Source organism: Strongylocentrotus purpuratus, unplaced genomic scaffold (genome assembly GCF_000002235.5).
Source record: "Strongylocentrotus purpuratus isolate Spur 01 unplaced genomic scaffold, Spur_5.0 spur5_scaffold_8, whole genome shotgun sequence".
Lineage (NCBI taxonomy): Eukaryota > Metazoa > Echinodermata > Echinoidea > Camarodonta > Strongylocentrotidae > Strongylocentrotus > Strongylocentrotus purpuratus.
In genome coordinates, this window is record NW_022145614.1 from 27,871,816 (window position 1) to 27,894,631 (window position 22,816).

General features: G+C 35.2%; 3 protein-coding genes across 3 annotated transcripts in view; all 3 read right to left on the reverse strand.

Annotated features, from left to right (window-relative positions):
* LOC588199 (nose resistant to fluoxetine protein 6) overlaps positions 1-1,867 on the reverse strand; it is a 28,884-nt gene extending 27,017 nt beyond the window's left edge. Inside the window, exon 1 of the mRNA XM_030975809.1 lies at positions 1,784-1,867. Within this exon, the coding sequence (XP_030831669.1) occupies positions 1,784-1,801 (18 nt within the window). The 5' untranslated portion in view covers positions 1,802-1,867. The remainder of the gene's footprint in view (positions 1-1,783) is intronic.
* Positions 1,868-14,338: 12,471 nt separating this feature from the next.
* Positions 14,339-14,671, reverse strand: LOC115920395. Its single transcript, XM_030976134.1, has one exon. It carries the CDS (start codon positions 14,669-14,671, stop codon positions 14,339-14,341), a length of 333 nt encoding a protein of 110 aa, XP_030831994.1.
* LOC115920396 lies at positions 14,670-15,307 on the reverse strand. The gene is made up of 2 exons (XM_030976135.1): positions 15,235-15,307; positions 14,670-15,074 (listed from the first exon to the last, which is right to left on the reverse strand). The coding sequence occupies exons 1-2, from the start codon at positions 15,305-15,307 to the stop codon at positions 14,734-14,736; spliced, it is 414 nt and encodes a 137-aa protein (XP_030831995.1). The 3' UTR covers positions 14,670-14,733.
* Positions 15,308-22,816: the final 7,509 nt, after the last annotated feature.

A 22,816-nucleotide genomic window follows, 5' to 3' on the forward strand; every position in this document is an offset into this window, starting at 1 on the left:
TGCAATCGCATGACCATAACTGGTCTTTACCTTTAATTCAATTTCTTATATATTAATCTAAAGCCCTTACTTTCTTCTGATTATGCAAGACTGTTACACTGCAAGTTTCTGTGCAATTAATTATTCTGATTTCACTTTCTGTAATCAGAAGTTTCAAGTAGCAATGAAAGCAAGCCTCTTGAAAAGGAAGTCTTTCTGTACCATCATTCTGTACAACATGATCTATGTTAAATGTGTTTGTTTGTGTTTTGTATGTTTTTGTATTTGACCTGATTTTACTTTCTGTAACTATTAAGGTAAGAAAGAGAACTTGTCATGCAATTTCTGTGTTGATCGAGTACGCAGTAAAATAGGAAATGTTGTGTTTACGAAGGCCATAAAATTAACAGAGTTACATAATGAATTGACAAAAAATTGACAGGGATGGGTATGCCTGTATATGCCTGTACATGGGAATAAACTCCTGTAATCATGGAAGATTTCCATAGACGTATCATGTTCCCCTGCTAAAATTGATCTATATTACAGCTCTAGCCTACATTCTAAAAGAGGGCGATTCTTTGATGGGGGTTGAGTAAAAAAAAAGTGGCCTAATTTTTTGTGGGTATTATAAAAGAAAATTAAATATTAAATAAAAATGATAAAATAAACGAAAACAAAATTTCTTGTATTGCCTCATTTCACTTTTTTCTATCTCTTATTGTGGACCAAATAATTCAGGTGTTACTGTAATCATATCTGATTGATACACATCTACATTGTGTAAATGTAAATCCAATCACAAGCACACACACTCAACATTTTCTCTTTCAATCTCATTAGCTTATAAAAATAGTCCATTTAAGAGGCTGGTACTCAACAGGAAGAAGAAGAAGATCTCTTCTACGATACACAGGTCTGACAGTACATGTACATGTAAATACAAAATATGAGCACATTTTGACACTTCCTTGTACAAAAAATGTACATGTAAGGTCTAGTAGTTGGACATCTTTAGTAGACCTAGTTTAGAATAAGCTTCATAAGTCTTGTAGATTTTATTGAGGTGATTATACAAATGTATATTTTCTGATTTCTTAAAATCCTTACAGAGCCAGCAGAATAACTAGATGCAGGTCTACATTGTACAGGATTTTGTCCCTTCAATTCAATTCAATTCAATTCAATTCAGAACTTTATTTCAGACTCAGCTGCACAAGGCAGAGGTCCATAAAACATATGTTACATATAGATAGGGAAAAGAGCCGAGTATGAACATGATGAGTATAACAACAACAAATCGTACAAATTCTAATATCTTGATTTAATTAAAACAAAAAACAAAAAAGTGTTCGAGAGTAGGCCTAATATTTTAATAACAATAGGAATTCATAAACCAACACAACAGTGATGTTAAAGTACTATATAGATCACAACAGTAGCAGCATTAATTACTAAATAGCAATGATTTGTGTTGCAAATAACTAATGTCTTCAACTCTTCATGACTTAGGTCTAGGTATATGTTTGTTGCATGTTGTGGACACGGCCCGGTCGGTGCAAAGTTCATTGTGCACGGTGCGAGCTTAGATAAGACTCTTAGGAGGCGTAGGCCACAAGGCCCCGGCCCCGCTGCTCCTGGCGATGGCGTGAGCCGTGCTTGCTGAATATTTACATGTACTAAAGTCTCCGAAAGAGTTGTGTCAACAGCAAACTACCTTCTCTTGCTATATCATACTCATATTCTCCTTGCGAAGGTAGCAGTTAGTCAAAATCTAGAGTTAAAACCAGTTTTTCAAACTTACCTTTCTAAATTTTCCCATTCAGACAGGTAAATGACGTTGTTGTACAACAATGAATGCTCAACGTCAGGTGATTATTGCCGTAGTTGTTGTTGTTGTTGTTGTTTGGTATTAGTCTAACTACCATACGTTTTTATTTCATCGCTTGGTGGTCATTTGATTTCCTATCCATCTGATCATTCGAATACAGTGCACTGGATTTTTCATTAATAACATTAATCAAATTATCAGGGAGATTTTTGAATTGTTATTATTTTATAAAAATATTTCTTGTCTTTGGCCCTGTGAAATTAATAGTGCGTCTGCAGAATAGAATAATTAATATTTCTCAATAGCTCTCGACCCCTCTATCAGCCCCCCCCCCCCCCTCTCTCTCTCTCTCTCTCTCTCTCTCTCTCTCTCTCTCTCCCTTTCTCTCTCCCTTATCTCCCTCTCCCTCTCCCTCCCTCCCCTCCTCTTTCTTTCTATCTCTATTTCCTCTTTTTCTCTCTCACTCACTACTCTCCATCTCCTCAACTTTTCTGACAATTAATATTCAAGTAGGCCGGGTCATAAATGAAAATCGAAAGGCCTAAATGTATTTATTATTTTTATTTATAGAGGGGGATTAAAAAATATAGGTCTATCCTTGATCTCCTTTTGCTTTGTTTTGTTTTTTATTCTGACCAATCTACTGATTAGTAAAATATGCATTTATTAAAGGTACTATGTCCCTTTTGCAGCCAACCTCAAATGCTGTATAACTTTGCAGGAATTATGAATATGTCATGTATGTCCTATCTGTGAAATTTAAACGTTAGCAGTGTTCTCATATTCAAATTATGCAAGGAAACCCGTTTACTTGCTAGACTTCACTGTCAAACACTATTGAGTGAATGACTGGCTTTTTTTCTTCTTTGGTAATAACATACTGTACATGAAAAGAGTTGTAAAGGGTACATGGGCATATACATCAATAACCCACTTCTTGTGATGGCCAAGATTAAACTGATTGAATCTCTGCGCAGCATAAAACGTATGACCATTTGGTACAGTTGTCTGAAAATCAAGACTATTACTTTTGGGCTCTATAGCCCTAAAGTCGATATGAAAACTAATAGTCGTTATTTTCCCACTTTAAGACGTTTTCAAGCCCCACCTTTTTTAGGGAAGTTCGAAATTAGTATTATCTTTCAAATGCAGTTGGAATTTAACTTTTTCATTTTTTTGGCCTGCAAATGGGACATAGTACCTTTAACTGTCTTTGGCATTTTAGCCTCCTTCGGCTCTCTAAGAATAACAAGACATGAAAGTCAATAGCAGTGGCGTAGACAGGCTCGTACACCTGGGGGGATGACTGGGCTGCCAACGCTAGTGAGGGCGCGAAGCGCCCGAGCGAGGGAGCGAAGCGACCGAGCGGGGGGAGGGTGTGGGAGGGGGGTGCCCCCTCCCACGGTAGGGAGCTTTTGCAATTTTGAACTTGAAATCGTGCAATCTGATGCATACTTTTTTTTTTCTTTTTTTTTCTTCTGGTTATATTGATAGCATAACTTTGTTTATAAAGGTCGAGTAGAAGCTGTGACAATAAGTTGTTTTATACCATTAATTCGGATACTGACAGGTTAAAGAAAAGAGGAATGGGTATGTTGGACATTGGCGGGTTCTTACTTTGATTATTTGATTTCAAGGAAGAGGGGGTGAATTGTGGGCAGTCTTTGCTTGGGAAGGTCTTGCAAAGCTACTACTCAGGAAATAAATACTTTCTTGAGTAGTTTTTTTTTTTTTAATTTTAAGGTTTGGTTGTTGTTGTTGTTGTTGTTGTTTTTTTTTTGTTTTTTTTTTTTGTTTTAATTTTTTTTAAAAATTGTAATGTTGTATGTATATTATGTTTTGGTATGCTGTTGTGTGTGTGTTGGTGGGGTTACTCTCATTTTTTTTTGCGGGAATCGCAGTCTCTTAGGTAAATGTGTAACTTGTTCTCGTATCATGAGGTATCACTTGAAACAGATATATTACTTTGCTTCGCCGTCCTCCGCTAAATATTCAATGTTTAAATTTGATTACGAAAAGGGCAGAAATATTTTTAAAAATCAATGGATAATATAAGTACATCTTTTGTATGTAACTTCCTTTCTCTAAACGTTAAGGGAATTCGAGAAAAATTAAAGAGACAGAAAATATTGATGTGGTGTAAAGATAAACGGTCGGATATAGTGTTTTTACAGGAAACGTATAGCACCAACGAAGTAGAAAACGAATGGAAGGCACTATGGAATGGTAGTTCGTATTTTAGTCATGGGACAAGTCATAGTAAAGGGGTTCTTATTTTGTTTGATTCTAAACTAGATATTCAAGTCATTAATGTAATTGCAGATGATAATGGTAGGTTTATTATAATGGAGTGCATTATACAAGGGTTAAGGCTTACAATAGCCAATGTATATTTCCCAGTTCGTTCGAAGGAATTAGAACAAATTAATTTTTTACTCGAGTTTGAAAAAGCCCTTACAACGGTTAATGGAAAAAATAATCAGCTAATAATAGGAGGTGATTTCAACATGATCAGCAATTTTAACCTGGATTACATGGGAACTGGTAAACGAAAGGTTCTCTCAAAATTTGGTAGACTCTTTGAAAATTTTGTGGATAGATTAAATTTGATTGATATTTGGAGAGTGCGAAATGGAATGAAAAAACAATTTACGTATAGACAAATCAATCCTTTTATGCAAAGTCGACTTGATTATTGGTTTGTATCCGAAAAACTAGATGAAATAATATCAAAATGCAATATAATATCATCTATAGCTCCTGATCATTCAGCTGTACAACTAAACTTTCTTAATTTACCTTCGAATGATATCAAATTCAAGGGATCTTATTGGAAATTTAATAATAGTTTATGTAAAGATGAAAAGTTCATCGTGTTAATGAAAACCGCAATCATTGAACTGAAAGAGGACTATAAAACAGAAATAGAAAGTAAAAGAGTTTTATGGGATTTTTTGAAAATGAAAATAAACAGTTTTATCAGAAAATATTCGAAAGAAAAAGCAAAGCTCAGAAAGGAAAAAATTGGGAGTCTAGAAATAGAAATACTCTCCCTTGAAGAAGATCTTTTGAAAGCAGTAGATAATGAGAAGATTGCATCTTTAGAACTGAAACGAAGAGAATTAAAAGCATGCTATGATTATATTAATGAAGGACTTAAAATTCGTTCTAGAGCATCGTACTTTGAAAGAGGAGAAACAAATACTAATTACTTTACCCAATTGATGGAATCAAATAAGAGAAAAACAGTAATCAGAAAACTAATGATAAATGAAGAGAAAATAAGTTTTGATCAGAGAGATATAATTAAAGAAATACACAAGTTTTATAGCAAACTATATGCGCATTCCACGGTAGATTCCAATTCTAGTGATGCTTTTTTCACAAATCTACCCAAACTAAATCCAGACTCTATGGATATTTGTGAAGGGAAAGTTACAGAGAGGGAATGTATGGCAGTTTTGAAAGAAATGAAATTTAACAAAACACCAGGTAACGATGGTTTAAGTGTTGAATTTTATTCATTATTTTGGCCGGTAATAGGAGACGTAGTGGTCGATGCTTTGAATGAATCCTTTTGTGAGGGAGAACTCTCCCACTCACAAAAACAGGCAGTAATTACTTTAATTCATAAAGAAGGCAAAGATCCGTTACAAATTAAAAACTACAGACCCATTTCCTTACTTAATGTGGACTACAAGATTTTAACAAAAGCTCTTTCAACAAGAATTAAAAAAGTATTACCAGAAGTTATTTGGATTGATCAGGTGGGATATCTAAAGGGAAGAAATATAGGTGAAGCTATTCGGTTAATTGACGACATGATCTTTCATACAACTCAAAATAAAATACCTGCTTATTTGTTAGCGATAGATTTTGAAAAAGCGTTTGACTCGGTTTCACACATGTTTTTACAAAAGGTCTTAGTAGCCTTTGGTTTTGGACCGATATTTTGTAAATGGGTGAAAATAATTTATAATAAGGCTCAAAGTTGTGTTTTCAATGGACAAGTATCAACTGGATATTTTTCTATTCAGAAAGGTGTAAGACAAGGTGATCCTTTGTCTGCATATTTATTTTTACTTTGCATTGAGATTCTTGCTCGCGCAATCCGCAGCGACTCGGCTATTCATGGGATTCCCTTTGATGATATTCACGTTAAACAAATTCTTTATGCAGATGACATGTCGGTGTTTGTTCAAGATATTGAATCTTTTAATAGACTAAACTCATTGTTTACTAGTTTTGCAGATATGTCTGGATTGAAGATGAATAGAGACAAAACCTTTGTATTATTGTTGGGTCCTAACGCGGATAAAGATGTAATAGTTCCATTTGGTAAGATAGTAAACATTGTAAAGATATTAGGTATACAGTTTACGTTAGACGTGGAAAGCCAGGAAAAAATCAATTACAAAGAAATCTTAAGTAAAATTAAAAAGCTGCTTATGTGGTGGAAACAAAGAGATTTGACTTTGATGGGGAAAATTCAACTAATTAAGACTTTTGTTTTATCAAAATTAGTATATGTATCATCACTTACACCTGTACCGCCGTGGGCATTCCGTGAAATTGAAGTGTTAATATTTGATTTTTTATGGAATGGAAAAGATAAAATCAAAAGGAGTACTATGTTTTTAGATTACGATAAGGGAGGTCTTAAATTGACAGATTTTCAATTATTTATTCGAACACAAAGAATCATGTGGATGAAAAGACTTATAACAGGAGATTCAAATATGATTTGGAAACGTTATTTTAAATACCTGACTAGAAAATATGGCGGCCTCTTGATTTTTTTCAGTAATGTATCGCCAGATTTACTTGCATTGTCATTACCAGATTTTTACCGTAGCATGCTGGAGGCTTGGCTGGGGACAAAAGCCTTTTTGCTTAAGAACGAAATTTCAAAAAGAAATCAAATTATTTACAATAATAGATGTATCCGCATTCAGGGGCAAATATGTTTCCATGAAGACTTATTTCTGAAAAATGTTTTTAAAATACATCATATTGTTGATAAGAAAGGTAAATTGAAATCTATCACAGAATTTAAGAAAATGGGTTTAAACAACATTGAAATAAATATAATAAAACAGTTATATGAAGGCATTCCATTCTCATGGAAAACTCTTTTGAATATATATGAACATCCTTGTGAGGATACTGAATTAAGTTTAGAATTCATTATTAACGGAAACCCTCACTCTTTGCAAGGCATAACATCAAAATATATCTATAGTACATTGTTAAAAATGAGAACGGAAAAATCTTATGCTACATGCAACTTAGAACGTACGTACAATATGGTCGAAAATGACACGAGAACAATTTTCTTAAGACCCCGAAAATCCACTATAGACAGAAAGCTGAGGGAATTTCAATATAAAATGTTATATAATTTAATTTATACAAATAAGCATCTGTACACTTTCAAACATGTAGTGAGCAATCTTTGCTCCTTTTGCAATAAACACGAAAAAACCTATGAGCATCTGTTTTTTACCTGTGAAAAGGTAGCAGATATTTGGAAGGACTGCGGTGACCTTTTTTCTTTATCAGCATTACAAAATCTACATTGGCAAGAAATTCATATCGGGATAAAAAGATCCAATGTAGGAGAAGAACAACTGTTAAATCACATTATTCTTTTAACAAAACATATGATTTTTAAATATAGTTCAACTCAAAATAGACCCCAATTCCTCAAGAAATTAAAAAAAGAATAATAGAAAATAGGCAAGAAGAAAAGGAATTAGCGGGGGAGAGAGGCACTTTAACACTTCACTTCAGAAAATGGGACAACTTCCACAGTTAAGGACGGCGAGGCAAATACTTCTTTTTCAGACTCAGACATTTTTTTTTGGTTTAAATATATACTTTGGTCTTAAGGAAAAGGAAGAGACAGGATTTCCAACAAATGTGTAGATGTGAATGCTCGGGCAGGGAGGGGGGAATTTGTTAAGCTTTGGAATGAAGGGGGGAAGGGGGATATGTCAGTTTGTATGTGTGTCTGAGTATGTGAGCGTGTGTGGTGTGTCTGTCTGTCTGTAGGTAACTCTTTGATTTATAATATTCGTTCAGTGTAATTAAATGTAAACATTATGTACTGTGTACTAAACTATCTTATGTATTTTTGGAGAAATGTACAATTTTCTTTATATTTTGATATATGTAAATCAATGAAGCTGTATATTTGTTTGTTATATATTTTGTACTGAATGAATACAATAAAACAATACTACAAAAAAAAAAAAAATACTTAATGAGGTAAAATAACACTTTTTTTTTTTTTTTAACAATTTTGTTTTATTTCTCCAGATGTGTAACACAAACCATGACATACAATTGAATAAAATAAACGTGTTCAATATTGATGCTTTTACATAAACATAATTAAACACAAACTTATTTGCAGTATAATATAACTTAACAACAAAGTAAACGTATAAGTACCTAAACATAATATGTCAATTGTAAATGTTATTTACTTATATATTACAAAAAAAAACAAATCTGGAGATAATTTTACTGAAACAATCCTGCCCCCTCCCTGCCCCCTACATCACACAGACATACTCACCCTCTATCACACAAACATACTCACCCACTCACACACATACTCACCCACCCACCCACCCACCCCCCCCCCACACACACACACACACACAGTACTCACTCAGTGGATGTCTGCCAACATTCTCAACTTAAGAAAAATATACTAAATAAGTTATCCAGGCCGCAAAATCGAGTTACGCTTTTAACAAGCTCACGGTGGAGAAGAAAGCAAATCTTAATTAATCTTAAGCTGCTCCCACTTTAAAAAATGTGATCCTAGCTTTCCCATTTTAATTGCTATTTTCTTTTCCTCATCCCTATACTTAAAAATGCTTTTTTTCATCTTTTCTAAAGTTAGTACTCGCCCCCCCGATCTTGACATAAATGTAACATACTTCACCATGAAAATGATAGTATTACACATTTTTATTCTATATGAACTACCTACCAACCCAACAAATATATCTCGCCATTCTAAATCTTTAATTTCATCTAACTCAAAAAGTTGTATTAAAGCCTGCCATAACCTTTGAACGCTCCCACAAGATAAAAATAAATGTTTGTATGTTTCTATTTCCTGCTTACAAAACGAACATAAATTATCACCAACAAAACCAAATCTATGAAGATGCTCATTAGTGTATATGGCTCCATGCAATAATTTAAATTGAAATTCACGTTGTTTTCTAATGAGTATAGTAATTCTTGGTCTCACAAATATTTCTTTTAATTCTTTATCTATAAAATCATAGTCATTTTGCCCATCCCTTACCTGCAAATCATACGTTCGCTGCAGTGCTTTGATGAAATAATCATAGATTGTTCTTGAACCCACATCCACAAACTGTATTTTTTTACTAGAAATATGGAAATAAGTATTAAAGCTTATCAAATCAACCTCGAGGAATTCTATTAACCCTGAATCATCCTTCCATAACCTAGGTATCGCATCATAAATATCAATAATCATAAGCAAATTATTACCTTTCATACCGAGGTTCATAAAATATTTAACAGGCTTAACATGACCTTTCTCAACCAAATGATTCAGTTGAACAATCCCTCTTTCAAACAAGTATCTATCAAATATACTTTTTCCATTTATACATATATTCTGATTATTAAAAATAATTGGATTAATATAACCCTCCAAATATCTTAAATTACTTGTCTCTTGCCATGCTTGCAACATTTCCATATAGTATGGTGGAATATCTAAAACGAGTTTAATCTTGTTTAAATCATAATCACATAAAAAAATAAATCTACCACCCACAAACTGTAAGCAATGATCAAAAAACAATTTCCATCCCAAACTTTTCTCTCCATATAAAAGACGTTTTATCCACATTATGCGCTGTATTTTAACGGACATTTCAAAATTAATCATTCTTAATCCTCCAAAGTCATAATCCTGATACATTATTGCCCGTTTAATTCTATCTTTCCCCCTCCATATGAATTCAAATGAAATTTTTGCAACTTCTTTATATACCCAATGAGGGACAATAACGAGAGATGAAATATAATTTAATTTTGAAAGCGCATAAGTTTTTAGCAAATGTATTTTACCCATAATAGTTAAATCTCTTTGTTTCCACCATACAAGCAATTTTTTTATTTTACTTAGAATTTCTTTATAATTCAAATCATCTTTTAAACTTCGATCTAATGAATAACTAACCCCTAAAATATGTATTTCCTTAACCAAATTTCCAAATAAAGGCCCATCAGGTTTGTTCTCATCCTCACCCATCCACATAAAATGTGTCTTTGTTTTATTCACTTTAAGACCACTAATTTTTTCAAATGATTCAAAAATATATTGCAACCTTCTAACCGAATCAATATCCTTCAAAAATATTGTCATATCATCTGCATATAACACTTGCCTAATTTCAGATTTTCCAAATGTAATCCCTTTAATACCGTTGTCCCTCCTTACTGCATGCGCCAAAATTTCGATGGCAACCAAAAACAAATATGGCGATAATGGATCCCCTTGCCTTACTCCCCTTTCTATTTCAAAATACCCCGTGGAGTGACCACCGTTCATAACACAACTACTTATCCCTTTATACAATAATTTTACCCAAGAGCAAAATGAATCTCCAAAACCGAACAATTTCAATATTTGAAATAAATATCTATGAGATACAGAGTCGAAAGCTTTCTCAAAATCCACTGCACACAAAAACCCTTTCCCTTGTTCCCCATAATGCATAGAATAAAATAACATGTCATCTATCAATCGTACAGCTTCCCCAATATTTCTATCTTTTATATATCCAACTTGATCATGATGAATTATTTCATTTAAAACCTCTTTCATTCTTTTTGCTAGAACTACAATTTTATAATCTACATTCAAAAGCGTGATGGGTCGATAATTTTTTATATGGAGAGTATCTTTCGCTTCCTTCTCAATTAAGGTAATTACCCCTTGTTTTTGAGATGCCGTTAATTCCCCCCTTTCGTATGTTTCATTCAATACTTCTACTAACAAATCACCCAAAGCTGGCCAAAAAGTATAATAAAATTCAACTGTTAACCCATCATTTCCCGGGGTTTTATTCAATTTCATTTCTTTTAAAACTTTCAAGCATTCATCTTTAGTTAATTTACCTTCACAGATTTCCTTATTGTCTTCATTTAACTTTGAAATATCATTGAAAAAGAAAGGGTCGTTTTGATTTATATCAGCCCTTAAAGAATATAAATCTTTATAAAATAGTTTAATTTCCTTTAAAATTTCCTCCTTATCTCTAGTAGTTTCCCCATTTTCTTTGTACACCTCCCTAATTACACTTTTCCTTTTATTCGATTTTAACAACTGTTCAAAATATTGCGTATTGTTTTCTCCATCTTCAAACCAAGGTGCTCTTGATCTTATTTTAATGCCCTGTCGAGAAAAATCATACAATTTATTTAGTTTATCCCTTTTCTCCTCAATACAATCAACAATATATTTAGTGGGTCCCACTACCAGTTCGCCTTCTAAATCCTTGATTTGTTTCTCTAACAGTTCTATTTCAACCCTCCTTGCTTTTGCCTTTTTCCGCGAGTATGTTATAATAAATTCTCTCATTTTCATCTTTAAAAAATCCCAAAATACTAATTTATTCAAAATCTGTAATGACCATTCAGCTTTTAATTCCTGTATTTCCTTATTCATCTCTTCAACAAAATCTTTATCCATAGATAAACTACTGTTAAATTTCCAATATGATTTCCCAAAAACAAACTTATCAACAAGATCATTAAATTCTAGCCTAACGCCAGAATGATCTGGCGTAATAGATGTCAAAATCTCACACGTACCCACCAATTTTTCAACACTACAAGGTATAAACCAATAATCTAAACGGCTTTGCACCACCGGCCAATTTTGTCGAAAAGTAAATTGCTTTACATTCGGATTTTTTTTCCTCCATATATCTTCTAAATCGTATTTATTTAAAAATTCCTTAATCAAATCAATAACCCGAGATTTCAACGGTGTTTTTGACCCCACATAATCTAATTTTCCATCCAATATACTATTGAAATCACCTCCTAATAAAACTAAATAGTCCCGATCACACTGATCAAAAATACTTTCATCTAACTTCTTCAAAAATTCAATTTGTAAAGTTTCTTTATCTCTCGTTGGAAAATAAACATTAACCAATAGCATTTTAACCCTTTGTATTTCACCTTTAAAAATAATGTATCTCCCCTCTTCATCTACTTTAATTTTTTTTTCTTCAAAATCTAAATGATTAGAAAATAAAATAAGAACCCCTCTACTATGGTTTGACCCATGACTAAAAAACATTGGCCCTCCCCAATCTTGTTTCCACCGCTCTTCTATCTCTACTGTACTATTATGTTTCTTGTAAGAAAATTATACTATTCTTTTTAGTTTTGCACCATTCAAAAATATTCACTCTTTTTAACCTATCTCTTATTCCTCTAACATTTAATGTCATGAAAGATAATTTCACTGCCATGTTATTTTATGTGTAATTGTATCCAAAACCTTACATCGATAAACTCCAAAGAAACTTCCACACAATCTATTTCCACCGTGAGCAAATGTATAGAAAAAACTATCTGCAGCCAAACATATATGCATACTTATCGTCGAATAATATAAAAAATGCAAGCAGAATCCACCCCGTACCACACAACCCAACGCATTCATACACACAAGCATATTCACTACACACACAACACCCCCACACAAAACAACCAAAATCTGCTCTTCGGTGTACGTAAACATCCGAGAGCAAGAGCACAAGCGTGCACGCACACACACACACACACTCACGCACGCACACGCACGCACACACACACGCACACAGGCACACACACACACACACACATACTACGCCTTGAATGGACAGACATACATCGACAAGATCTACACACCGTGGCATACGAATACAGAATGGACTGACACATAGTATTGCATATTGAACCACACTACGTATTTATTTATCTCTGTGAATTTTGCTGTTACACGTCTTCAGAAAAAAAAACCAATGTCAACTGTGTACACGCAGGTATAGTCTTTGTTGTCTTGATAGGGGTATGTGGTTATGAATGAAAACAGCCTCTGTGGCCATTTGTGAATAGAACACATAAACAACAAACAAATAACGATTAAACTTTGAACAATATGTCTGTTCATTATAAAGCATAATAAATACGTACATACTATGCTTTTTTTTTTACCTCAAAGAAACAGGCATAGTATCCATAGATGGATATTGGCTGGCGGCTCATTAACATACAGATACAAAAAACATAAACAGTATCACTATGATCCATGGAGTAACAATACTGCTTTGTAAGTTTGTGAAGAAATCGGAACCATAACGGCATTGCATCGTTTCAAATTAGGGCATTATTTACTTCTATTTGATCTCAGTCTTATAATAGTAATAGTAATAGTAATAATAATAATAATAATAATAATAATAATAATAATAATAATAATAATAATAATAATAATAATGATAATAATAATAATAATAATAATACAAATAAAAAATAATACTAATACAAATAATAATGCTAATACTAATAGGTTCCTTTTATCTCGCATTTCAAGACAGGGTAAATTTACACTGCGCTTTACATGAAACAAACTTCTTTAAACATTTCAAACTTATGTCTTCATGCATCAATCAACATACTTTAAATGAATACAAAACAAAGTGCATCTTAAATAAAACAAAAATAAATAAATAGTTAACAATACAGAAAAGATGTAGCTGCTGCAAGCTTAACAACAAACTAATGTATACCAGTCAGTCCTGATATCAGTATTAGTGTAACAATAGTCATATAGTGGGAGCATGAAGTTGAATAATTCATGATTATACATAATTATATATGTTTGTTTGAATAATACTTGTTATAAAGATAGTAGTATGGTACTCTCTATCACGAATTATTATGTATACTGTTGTATCACATTCATTTTCTATTCTGTTTTAGATTGCGCTGATGCATTTTGCACACAATTTATAATGCCTATAACACGAGTGGGCCAGACCACACATGTATTTCAATAAAAACCGACTTGAGAAAATAACGTGTATATAAATATATAAATAAATAAATAAATAAATGCATATAATGTATATATATATGTATAAATATCATATACCTGTAATATAATCTGATATAAACTAATAAATAAATAAATAAATATAATACATATCATATATGAGAAGGTATTGCTAGTACTAGGTTCGTGCCTGAAAAGTAGTCTCGATGAAAAGAAAAAAGTTGTTGCTTCATTCCCATACCAAAAGTAACAAAACAGCTTGATTAACAGTTGCTAATCAGATAATAGAGACATGCGGTAAGTTGGTAAACTTACTTATAAGTAAGTTAATAAGGAGCATTCATGGCTCAACAAACAAACATATCGGTCTCTTAGTCAGTTTTACTTTTGTAGTCTTGCAAATTTGTGTCTTAGAAACCAAATATCTTGCGCCTCTTTTCGTTCCTGCCCGCAAACTCCTTGACAAGACGCTGTAGGGATATGTTGTCAAGCAGGAGGTGGTGGCTGTTACAGACAGCTACTGCATTGAGCCTCTTCTGAGTCATGGTGCTTCTCAGCCACGTCTTGAGTCTCCTTAGAGCGGAAAAACTACGCTCGCATTCGCTTGAGGTTACTGGACACACGAGAAGCAACTTCATGAGGGTAGCTACTTGGGGGAAGAGGTTGCGGACTTCTGGTGTCATGGCTTTGTACGCCTCTCTCGCCTCCTGCACACTCTTCGCCTCCGTCGTTTGTCGGTACATAGCCAGTTGTACTGCTAGCACATCCTTTTGTAGTTCCGGATATTGCTTGATGGCCTTCTCGTCTAGAACCTTGCCTGAGCCTTGCCTGAGATCAGCATATCTCCAAGAACCTTGTAGGCAGCGAGGTTGCACTGTGACGAGTCGTACCTGTCGTCCATTTGTACAATAATGGCGTCAACGAATGCCAAGTATTGCTGCCTGAAGTGTTGTTCCGGGCTGGTTGGGTGGAATGGCGCGACGGTTCCTGTGAGGCGTCTGGGTGGATTTCTTTTCCTTGGAATACTTGGATCCAGGTCCAGCTCATCCGCTTTTGACACTGCTTTCTCGAACAGATCGTGGAATTCCTCATCTGTTCTCCATGCCATCATCTGACTCCTTGTCACTTTGACTGCTTCCAGCATACCTGTGTGTGTCAAAAGAACATTACATGGCTTATGATTTTTTTTGTTAACACACAATGAAATATGCATACTGAGGTTTAATCTAACCAAGAGAATACATTTACAATATTTAGTTTTGAAGACTAAGTTACAAAATTAAAGAGTCTTTTTGAAATAGCGTACCTGAAACGATAGCGGAGCGGGATTCACAGGACCGATTCAGCTGTTCAAGGGCAACGATTGGCTTGGTCACCATCTAGGCTCAGGTACGTCGCTCCTTTCTCAAAGCGATCAAGAAGACCGTTCGCCTTCACCGCTGATTCCGAGGTGCCTGATGACGCCATTTCCCTTAGGCTTTTCAGAACAGGCTCGTAGTTGTCTTTGACGGAGAGAATGGCAGGCGACCTACAGAGCCATCGGGTCGGACAAAGGGGGCGAATGGTAGAGGGCTTTACCGGCTGATCATCGGAGAGGCTGTCTTGTGCAATGTCCTGGAAGATGCCCTGTATAGGTTAAGACGAACGGTGTAATATTTTATTATGTTTTATCGTAAAAAATAATTAATATTTCATATAATATGTGATAAACTAATATATAAAATATAAGGTACCTGCATTATACTCAGCATAACTTCATGAATCTGAATGAGGCACGAATGAGATTAATTGTGAATTCATGTACCATGAGGTATGTACTCACCTTAAACTTCCCGGATCTCTTGAAGAGAACACCAAGCTCATGAACCCATTGGATGGCATCTCGAACTGCGGGGCAATCGGAGACTGCATGCTGCATAATGAGATTAGCAACGTGTGATGCACAGTAAAAGTTCAGTGCGAGGGGTTGGCGCTCCTTCACTTTGGCTTGGCATCCTTTGTACTGGCCCAGCATGTTGGCTGCGCCATCATATGTTTGGGCTCTCAAATTGTCAGTCGACAGTGACAGGCGGGTGATTACATCGAAAATCATTTTCGAGATCATTTCCTCAGATGTGGACGGCAGCTCATACAGTCCCACAAACTCTTCATGTACATCCAAATTGTCATCAACGTGGCGGAAGCAGATAGCTTAGTTGTTCGACTCCAGTGATGTCCCATCAACCATTATTCCGAACGGTCCATCTTTCGCAATCTGTGCCGCAAGTGTTCTTACTATGTCTGCACCGAACAGCTGGATCATCTCTTCTTGGGCCTGTGGAGATGTGAAGCTGATTGACCGCTTGAGATATCTGTCAAGTCCTTCATCATCATCGCGGAAGACGTTCAGCAACTGTTGGAAGTTTCCCTCCTCAGCTGTGTGGCCTCTAAATGACAGACCCTGTCGCAGAAGGAATCGCAAGCTCTTGAAGACCTTCATCAGTGCTCGTTGAGCTGTTTCCTGCTGTTGACGGCGGTTGGCGTCCATTTTGACATTGATTTTAGCCTCAGGTTTCAAGGAAATCGCTGCCTTTGCGACTCTGTGACAATTTGAAGCCTGCATGGTGGCTCTCAAATCTGGGTGATGCCTTTTTCCAGTTACAAAAGCCGACTGAAACAAATGCTGGTTCTTTGTTCTTGGCCAATTTCAAGAGTCCGCGTTTTTTTTCTGCATGTGCACAGTAGAAACACAGTACCCGTTTCAGGGAGGGTTCGTAATGGATCCAGGGGTAGCTTTGGTACCATTTGGCTTGAAACAGAATTTTCTGCGCTTTAGTTTCTACTACGGGAATGGAAGAAGTAGAGGGTGATTGGGGCTAACCCAGTCGTCAAAACCGGCATCAGCTTCATCATCATCTTTCGCCTCAGATGCTCCATCACCCTCAACGGCACTTTCTTCTGGTTGAACTTCAGGAAGAACAGGCCTATCTCCGACATCATCCGATTTTGATGTAGACGGCTGTTCGTCATCATGTTCTTCTTTCTCATTGTGCTTGAAAAAAGAAGTGATCTTTGATGTTTTCAACTTCTTCTTATTATGATTTTCAATAGCTTCTTTCACACGTTAAAAGCCAATCTTGTGGTTATCTTGTGGTTATCTTGTGGTTTGCAATCTTAGAGGTATCTTGTGGTTATCTTGTGGTTTGCTCCATTTGAACACGCAAAACTCGTGGTTTTTTTGTTGGTTTCCAAACCACAAGATAACCACAAAATACTTGTAAGATTTTCTTTTTTTTACCGTCTGAATTGGCTTTTACCGTGTGAATGCGGCTAATAACAATAAACACAATTACAATAATGATGAGGATTATTATTATCATCATCATAATTATTATTATTATTAATATTATAATTGATATCATTATTATTATTACTATTATTATCATCATTATGACTTATTAAGTAAGCAAATATCATTCCCCAAAACCTGGGGGGATGATTGTACATGCCACCCCCCCCCCCACCTTGTGAGGTGGGGGGATGCATCCCCCTCATCCCCCCCCCCCCCCCGTTGTCTACGCCCCTGGTCAATAGAATCGAAAAGTAACTCCTCTAATATGCTTCTCACTTCCATGCATAAACCCCATTAACAAAATATTGGGGGAAAAACGACTTCTTATTATTGTTCAACGTTGACACAATACATACTCGTGAGAGCGCCCCTTATTTTCAAAACCGTGTACTAGTACATGTAGCTGAAATGTCAATCTCTTTCAAATTTTACGATATAGATTAAGAGTTTTTGTAACATAAAATTGTTATTTTAACACTGGCATATCAGCAAAGGCGGCGCTCCCGGGGGTGAAGGGGGTCACAGTGCCCCCACCATTTTTCAAGTAGGCCTACCCCAAAAGTGCCCCTGTTCACATAGGAAAAGTGCCCCTTCCCCTTTTTACCTCTGAAAAATGCCCCTTTTATTTTTACGCGTGCCCCTTTTACTTCGACAAGTGTAATAAGTGTCAGTTTCCCATTCTATCAAGTACCTCTTCCGCTCTCGTAATTACCACCCCGTTTATTTTCTTTCAACAAATGCACATTTTTCTTTATTACAAGTTCCAACTTTTCATTCTTATATATAAATGCCCCTATCAAAATCTGATGGATGCCCCTTTTACGCCTCTTTTTTAGGTGTAAGAAGTGCCCCATTTTCATCTTTGATAATAACCCTTTCTAAAACTTTCTAAATGTCTTATCCCTTTCGATAAGTGTCCCGTTTTCCCATCATCATTAAATTTTCTCCAAAGCTCGCTCGCATCATATAGATAATATAATTAGCCTATGTTGCTTATCAAAGGCATTTTCAGTCTTACGTTATGATAATGTGCTTAAAACCCCATCAGGATTAGATTTTTTTTTTCCCTCTTTTTTTTAATTTTTTTTTTCTCTTTACCTCTTCAGATGAACTTTATTATTTCTGAAATTTCAAAATACATATAGACTATTTACAAACAAGTAAAATGAAACATATGAATTATATACAAGATCAACACAATTTCTTAAAATGATCATTGTAACATTTCTAAAACTTTCTTAACTTCTTCATTATCGAAGTATCTTATATTTTTTTGTATTTCAAATAACATTTCAATGATGAAATAAAATAATATATTAACCTCTTTGGATTGGTTGGTACTTCCGTTTCACGTAATCCTTGCATATTACTAGTTGAGCATAATTTATCAAAAAATTAAGAAAAGTAAATTTTCCGTTATCTATTTTATATCCAATCAATAACATTTTCATATCAATTTCAAATTCTATTTTAAAGATGAAATATATTATTCTTGCGATAATTTTCCAGAAAACTCTTAATTTCTTGCAACGAAATATAAAATGTGCAACAGTTTCTTTTTTACGACTAATTTCACATTCGTTAGACTGTACGATTTTCCATGTAAAGAGATTGTCTTTAAAGGGCAATATCCTATGAATTAATGTGAAATTATATTGTTTGATATTATTGTCTCTTATCTTAGTAAATTTGAACTGAAATACATCTTTCCAATCAAATGTTTCTGGTAGGCCTAAAATATTTTGCCAGAAATGAAAACCAACTTTCTCTTTTTTCTTTTCTAGCATTAAATTATAGTAACTTTTCGTATTAGTACATTCAACGTTTATAACATCTAAAGTTGTCTCAATGTACATTGTTTCATTGAGACTTGAAGCTTTGTTTAAACGTAAATTTGGTGACCAATATTTTGGGAATCCTTTTTTTAATTTTGACATTTTGAATAAAAACAACAGATTCTGTACATCAAAATGGTTATTGAATAGAGAGTTATCTATCTATGTATCTTGATTTACAACATGTTTGATTTGAAAAATTCCTTCTTTTATCCACGACGGGAAATACAGAGGTTTATTATCAATTACAATGTTACTATTAATCCAAAGTATTTCATTGGGAATATCTTTTACTTCAAATTTATTTACATATCGAATTTTGACCATGTGCAAAGCAAATCTATATAAAACATTGGTAAATTTCTTTTGTTACATATCATTTTCATGTGTTTAATATGACATTTATATTGTATACATAACGGCATCCCGCCAACTCAGTCCAAAGTGAAAATAATGTCTTCCACATTGCATCATCTGCATTAAAAAAAAACTTATATATCCAAGACAATCTAAGAGAATTAGTTTTCAAAATCAAATCAACCATACCAAGCCCCCTTCTCTTTCTGACTTAAATTGATACAAACATTCCGTTTTACTTTTTCACGTTTAGAAATACATATACAATGTATATATAGTCCTATAAAGCCTTGCATATATGAATAGGCATTTTTCCTCTAATTTTTTGCACTGCGACCTCACAAATCAAAAACATTTTCCTCGCTTACTTCGCTCGCTCGCAAATGAATTTTAATACCATCACACCCAACTTCCAAGTATGATGCATAGGAAATATCTTGTATGATGTATAACGAGAAAAAATATTGAAATCATCACTGAAAATGTTATCAAAAATGTAGGGGTATATATTATACCAATGTCTAAAAAATTGTTTATTTTCGCTTTGAGATTTCCCTTTGAACACATTTTTCAAGAAAGTGCCCTTTTTGTTGGTGCCCCCCTCCAACTTTATGAGTCGCTCCGCCGACCCATGCATACCAGGGCGAGGGGTATATGTACAAATACATTCGTTTTAACAGTTTAAAGCCTAATAATAATGCGAGAGAGCGTAGCGACTGAAGCGACCCAAAAATTCCATTTTTGAATAGTGAAATATTGCATTCTAAAGCACTGTAAAGCTTAAACATTGGGTCGTCATGGTTGGCCTACTTTTTAAAATTTTCCGCCCCGCCCCCCCCCCCCCCCCTCCCTTCCTCTCTCCCCATCAATTGGGTTTTTTAACGTAATTTTCACATGAATGGCGGGTATTTTGATTTCAGAACAAAGCATTACAAAACAAATCGAGAAAGAAATATGAGTAAGCAAAAATTGAAGTAAACAGGCGGACCTGTCCATATCCCTCTGTTTTTTTTGTTTTTTTTTTGTTTTTTGTTGATTTGTTGTTCTTATTCTTCTTCTTCCATTTTTTCCTCTTTTATTTCTTTGCCTCTTTTCCCCCTATTGGATTCTGGTGAGGTTTTTTCACCTCCTTCAAAATAAAATGAAAATTTTGAAATATTGGAACTAAATTGGTGTTTATACTTCTTGTGAGTTGTTCACCATGCCCATGAGACCATGCAGGGCAGCGCTTCGCGAGACCGCCCAAAGCACAACTTCACCGACAACCCATTGAAATGCGTTCCTTAAATTTAAACAGGTATTTTCATGTGATGTCGGTATTTCTGTGACGGTTTCGTGAAACAATGACCAGGTGCACAACAGAGTTCACGATACCTACGACTTTCAGTCTCATTTGGCACTTATGCCTGGATTACATTTGGATATTAGTCTACGGTGCCCGTATCCTGCCCGTATCCCCTTTTCCGTGCGGTCTCCGTACGGAGGCAGAAGGCGACCGCGAGATTTTCGTACGGATTCACGGGCTCCGCGGGGCTCTGCGGCCTCTACGATTTTGTTTCGCAGAAAGTTATACAAATTTGAAAAATCGTAAGCCCGTAGTCCGTAGACATGTCGTAGGTTTTATTGCACAATCCCCGCACGGGCATCGCGCGGAGGACTTGCGCTGATCGTGCAGCAAACGCACTATTTTCGGTGAATATGGAAGCAAAAAATCGCTTAAAAACGGCACGGTGGTTGCAAGGTCACCGCGCCTTGTCCGCGCAACCTTTGCACGGAAGCTGCACGGGCTCCGTACGATTTATGTGCGGAGGCTGCGGAGACAACTCGGATACTGCATTGAAATTGCACGATATCCGTACAATCTCCGAGCAGCCTCTGTATGGATTTGCCCCGGCCTGCCCCCGAGAGCCATTACAAGAAATGGCACGATGCTCGTAGATCATGTAAACACAAACATCGTAGCCCGTAGCCTCCTACGATGCCCCCAAAATCGACGAAAAATCGTTGACTAAGTTGTCTTACGGCACCCGGGGCAAATGTAATACAGGCATTAGACATTCGGTCCGAGGGACATTACGTATCGTAGACCACTAGTCTCGCGACGACCTTCGATGAGCCTCTTTCTGACGAAAGTTTTTCTTGGAAAACGTCAGTCTTGTGGACATTGGTCTCATGGACGTCGTGTTGTGGACATATTTTGGTCTTGCTCGATTTGGGAATATTCGGTCTCTTGAAAATTCGGTCTTGTGGACATCTTATTTCCATCTCGAAGACATGTTCCCCTCGGTCTCTTGAAAATATCTAGGTTCTGTAGTCTTCTGGTCTCGTGAACATTTGGTTTCGTGAACCTTCGATCATTTCAAAGGAAACACTTCGACAAAGAAAAAGTTTTCCTCAGTTTTCTTTTCAACAATAATTTGTTTAATGCTAGTTCTCTGGCCTGTGTTATTACAGGACAATTTGAAGTCGGTCGAAAACATCCTTTTTCTATTTTCTCACTTTTTGTTTAATCAATCACTCTGTACCTTTAAATCCTTGTATTTTCCTGACAATTATTACAGTCAGCACTAATTTGCTCTTTAAATAGATAGAACGTATTTAGGTATTGTGCATTGGCCTCAACGGTGCACAGGGTCCTTGCCTCCAATAAACGCATTTCCTGATAATTGACGTAGCCCCTTCCTCCTGTGAAGAAAGTCCTTAAAGGACACTATTGTTTCGTATTACAGAATAACTGACCCTTGCGACATCATGCCTTTTGTTAATTCAGACGAAATTGTAACCTTTATCCCTTTATTCTAGTTTACTTATGTAGTTCATAGCTAAATTACTACTCTAACAACTTTATAGTTATATTTTCATACAGTTCTTGCATTATGAAGTGACTTATTACAGAGTAATCATGATATGGCTGCTATCGACTCAAGCATTCTTGCTTATGATAGTTGGCCTCTGTATTTATCTTGATTATTTTTTACTTGTCCATACTTTCAAGCTTTCAATTATGCATTTTTTATTTGTGTGTATTTAATTTGTCACTCTTTATGTTAATCAATTATATTATATACTATTATTGTTGTAATTATAACACAATTATGTTCTACTTTATATTGATCATCGCTTTTCACTTACTTCCTTAAGAATTTCAGTATTTGCATTTTGGGGCACTCGATCAGGTTGAATCGATTCGTTAATACTTCAAGTTAGTGTGCCTACCGTATAGCAACATTTTCTTTTCCCATAATCTTATGCCATGGTTTACATTTATTGAATATTATATGTTGATTTGCCGAACAAATGATATTCCAGAGAGTAAAAAATAGTCATGAAATCAGCTTTTTTCGATTACGGAGTTTTAGAAGCTC

What these genes read in the sequence shown, in the direction of transcription:
- LOC115920395 (XM_030976134.1), bottom strand. Translation starts at nt 14,671, where the DNA reads ATGTACCGACAAACGACGGAGGCGAAGAGTGTGCAGGAGGCGAGAGAG.
- LOC115920396 (XM_030976135.1), bottom strand. Translation starts at nt 15,307, where the DNA reads ATGGTGACCAAGCCAATCGTTGCCCTTGAACAGCTGAATCGGTCCTGT. An exon ending in CCGCTCCGCTATCGTTTCAG is followed by an intron (nt 15,075 to 15,234) that starts GTACGCTATTTC and finishes TGACACACACAG; the next exon opens with GTATGCTGGAAGCAGTCAAA.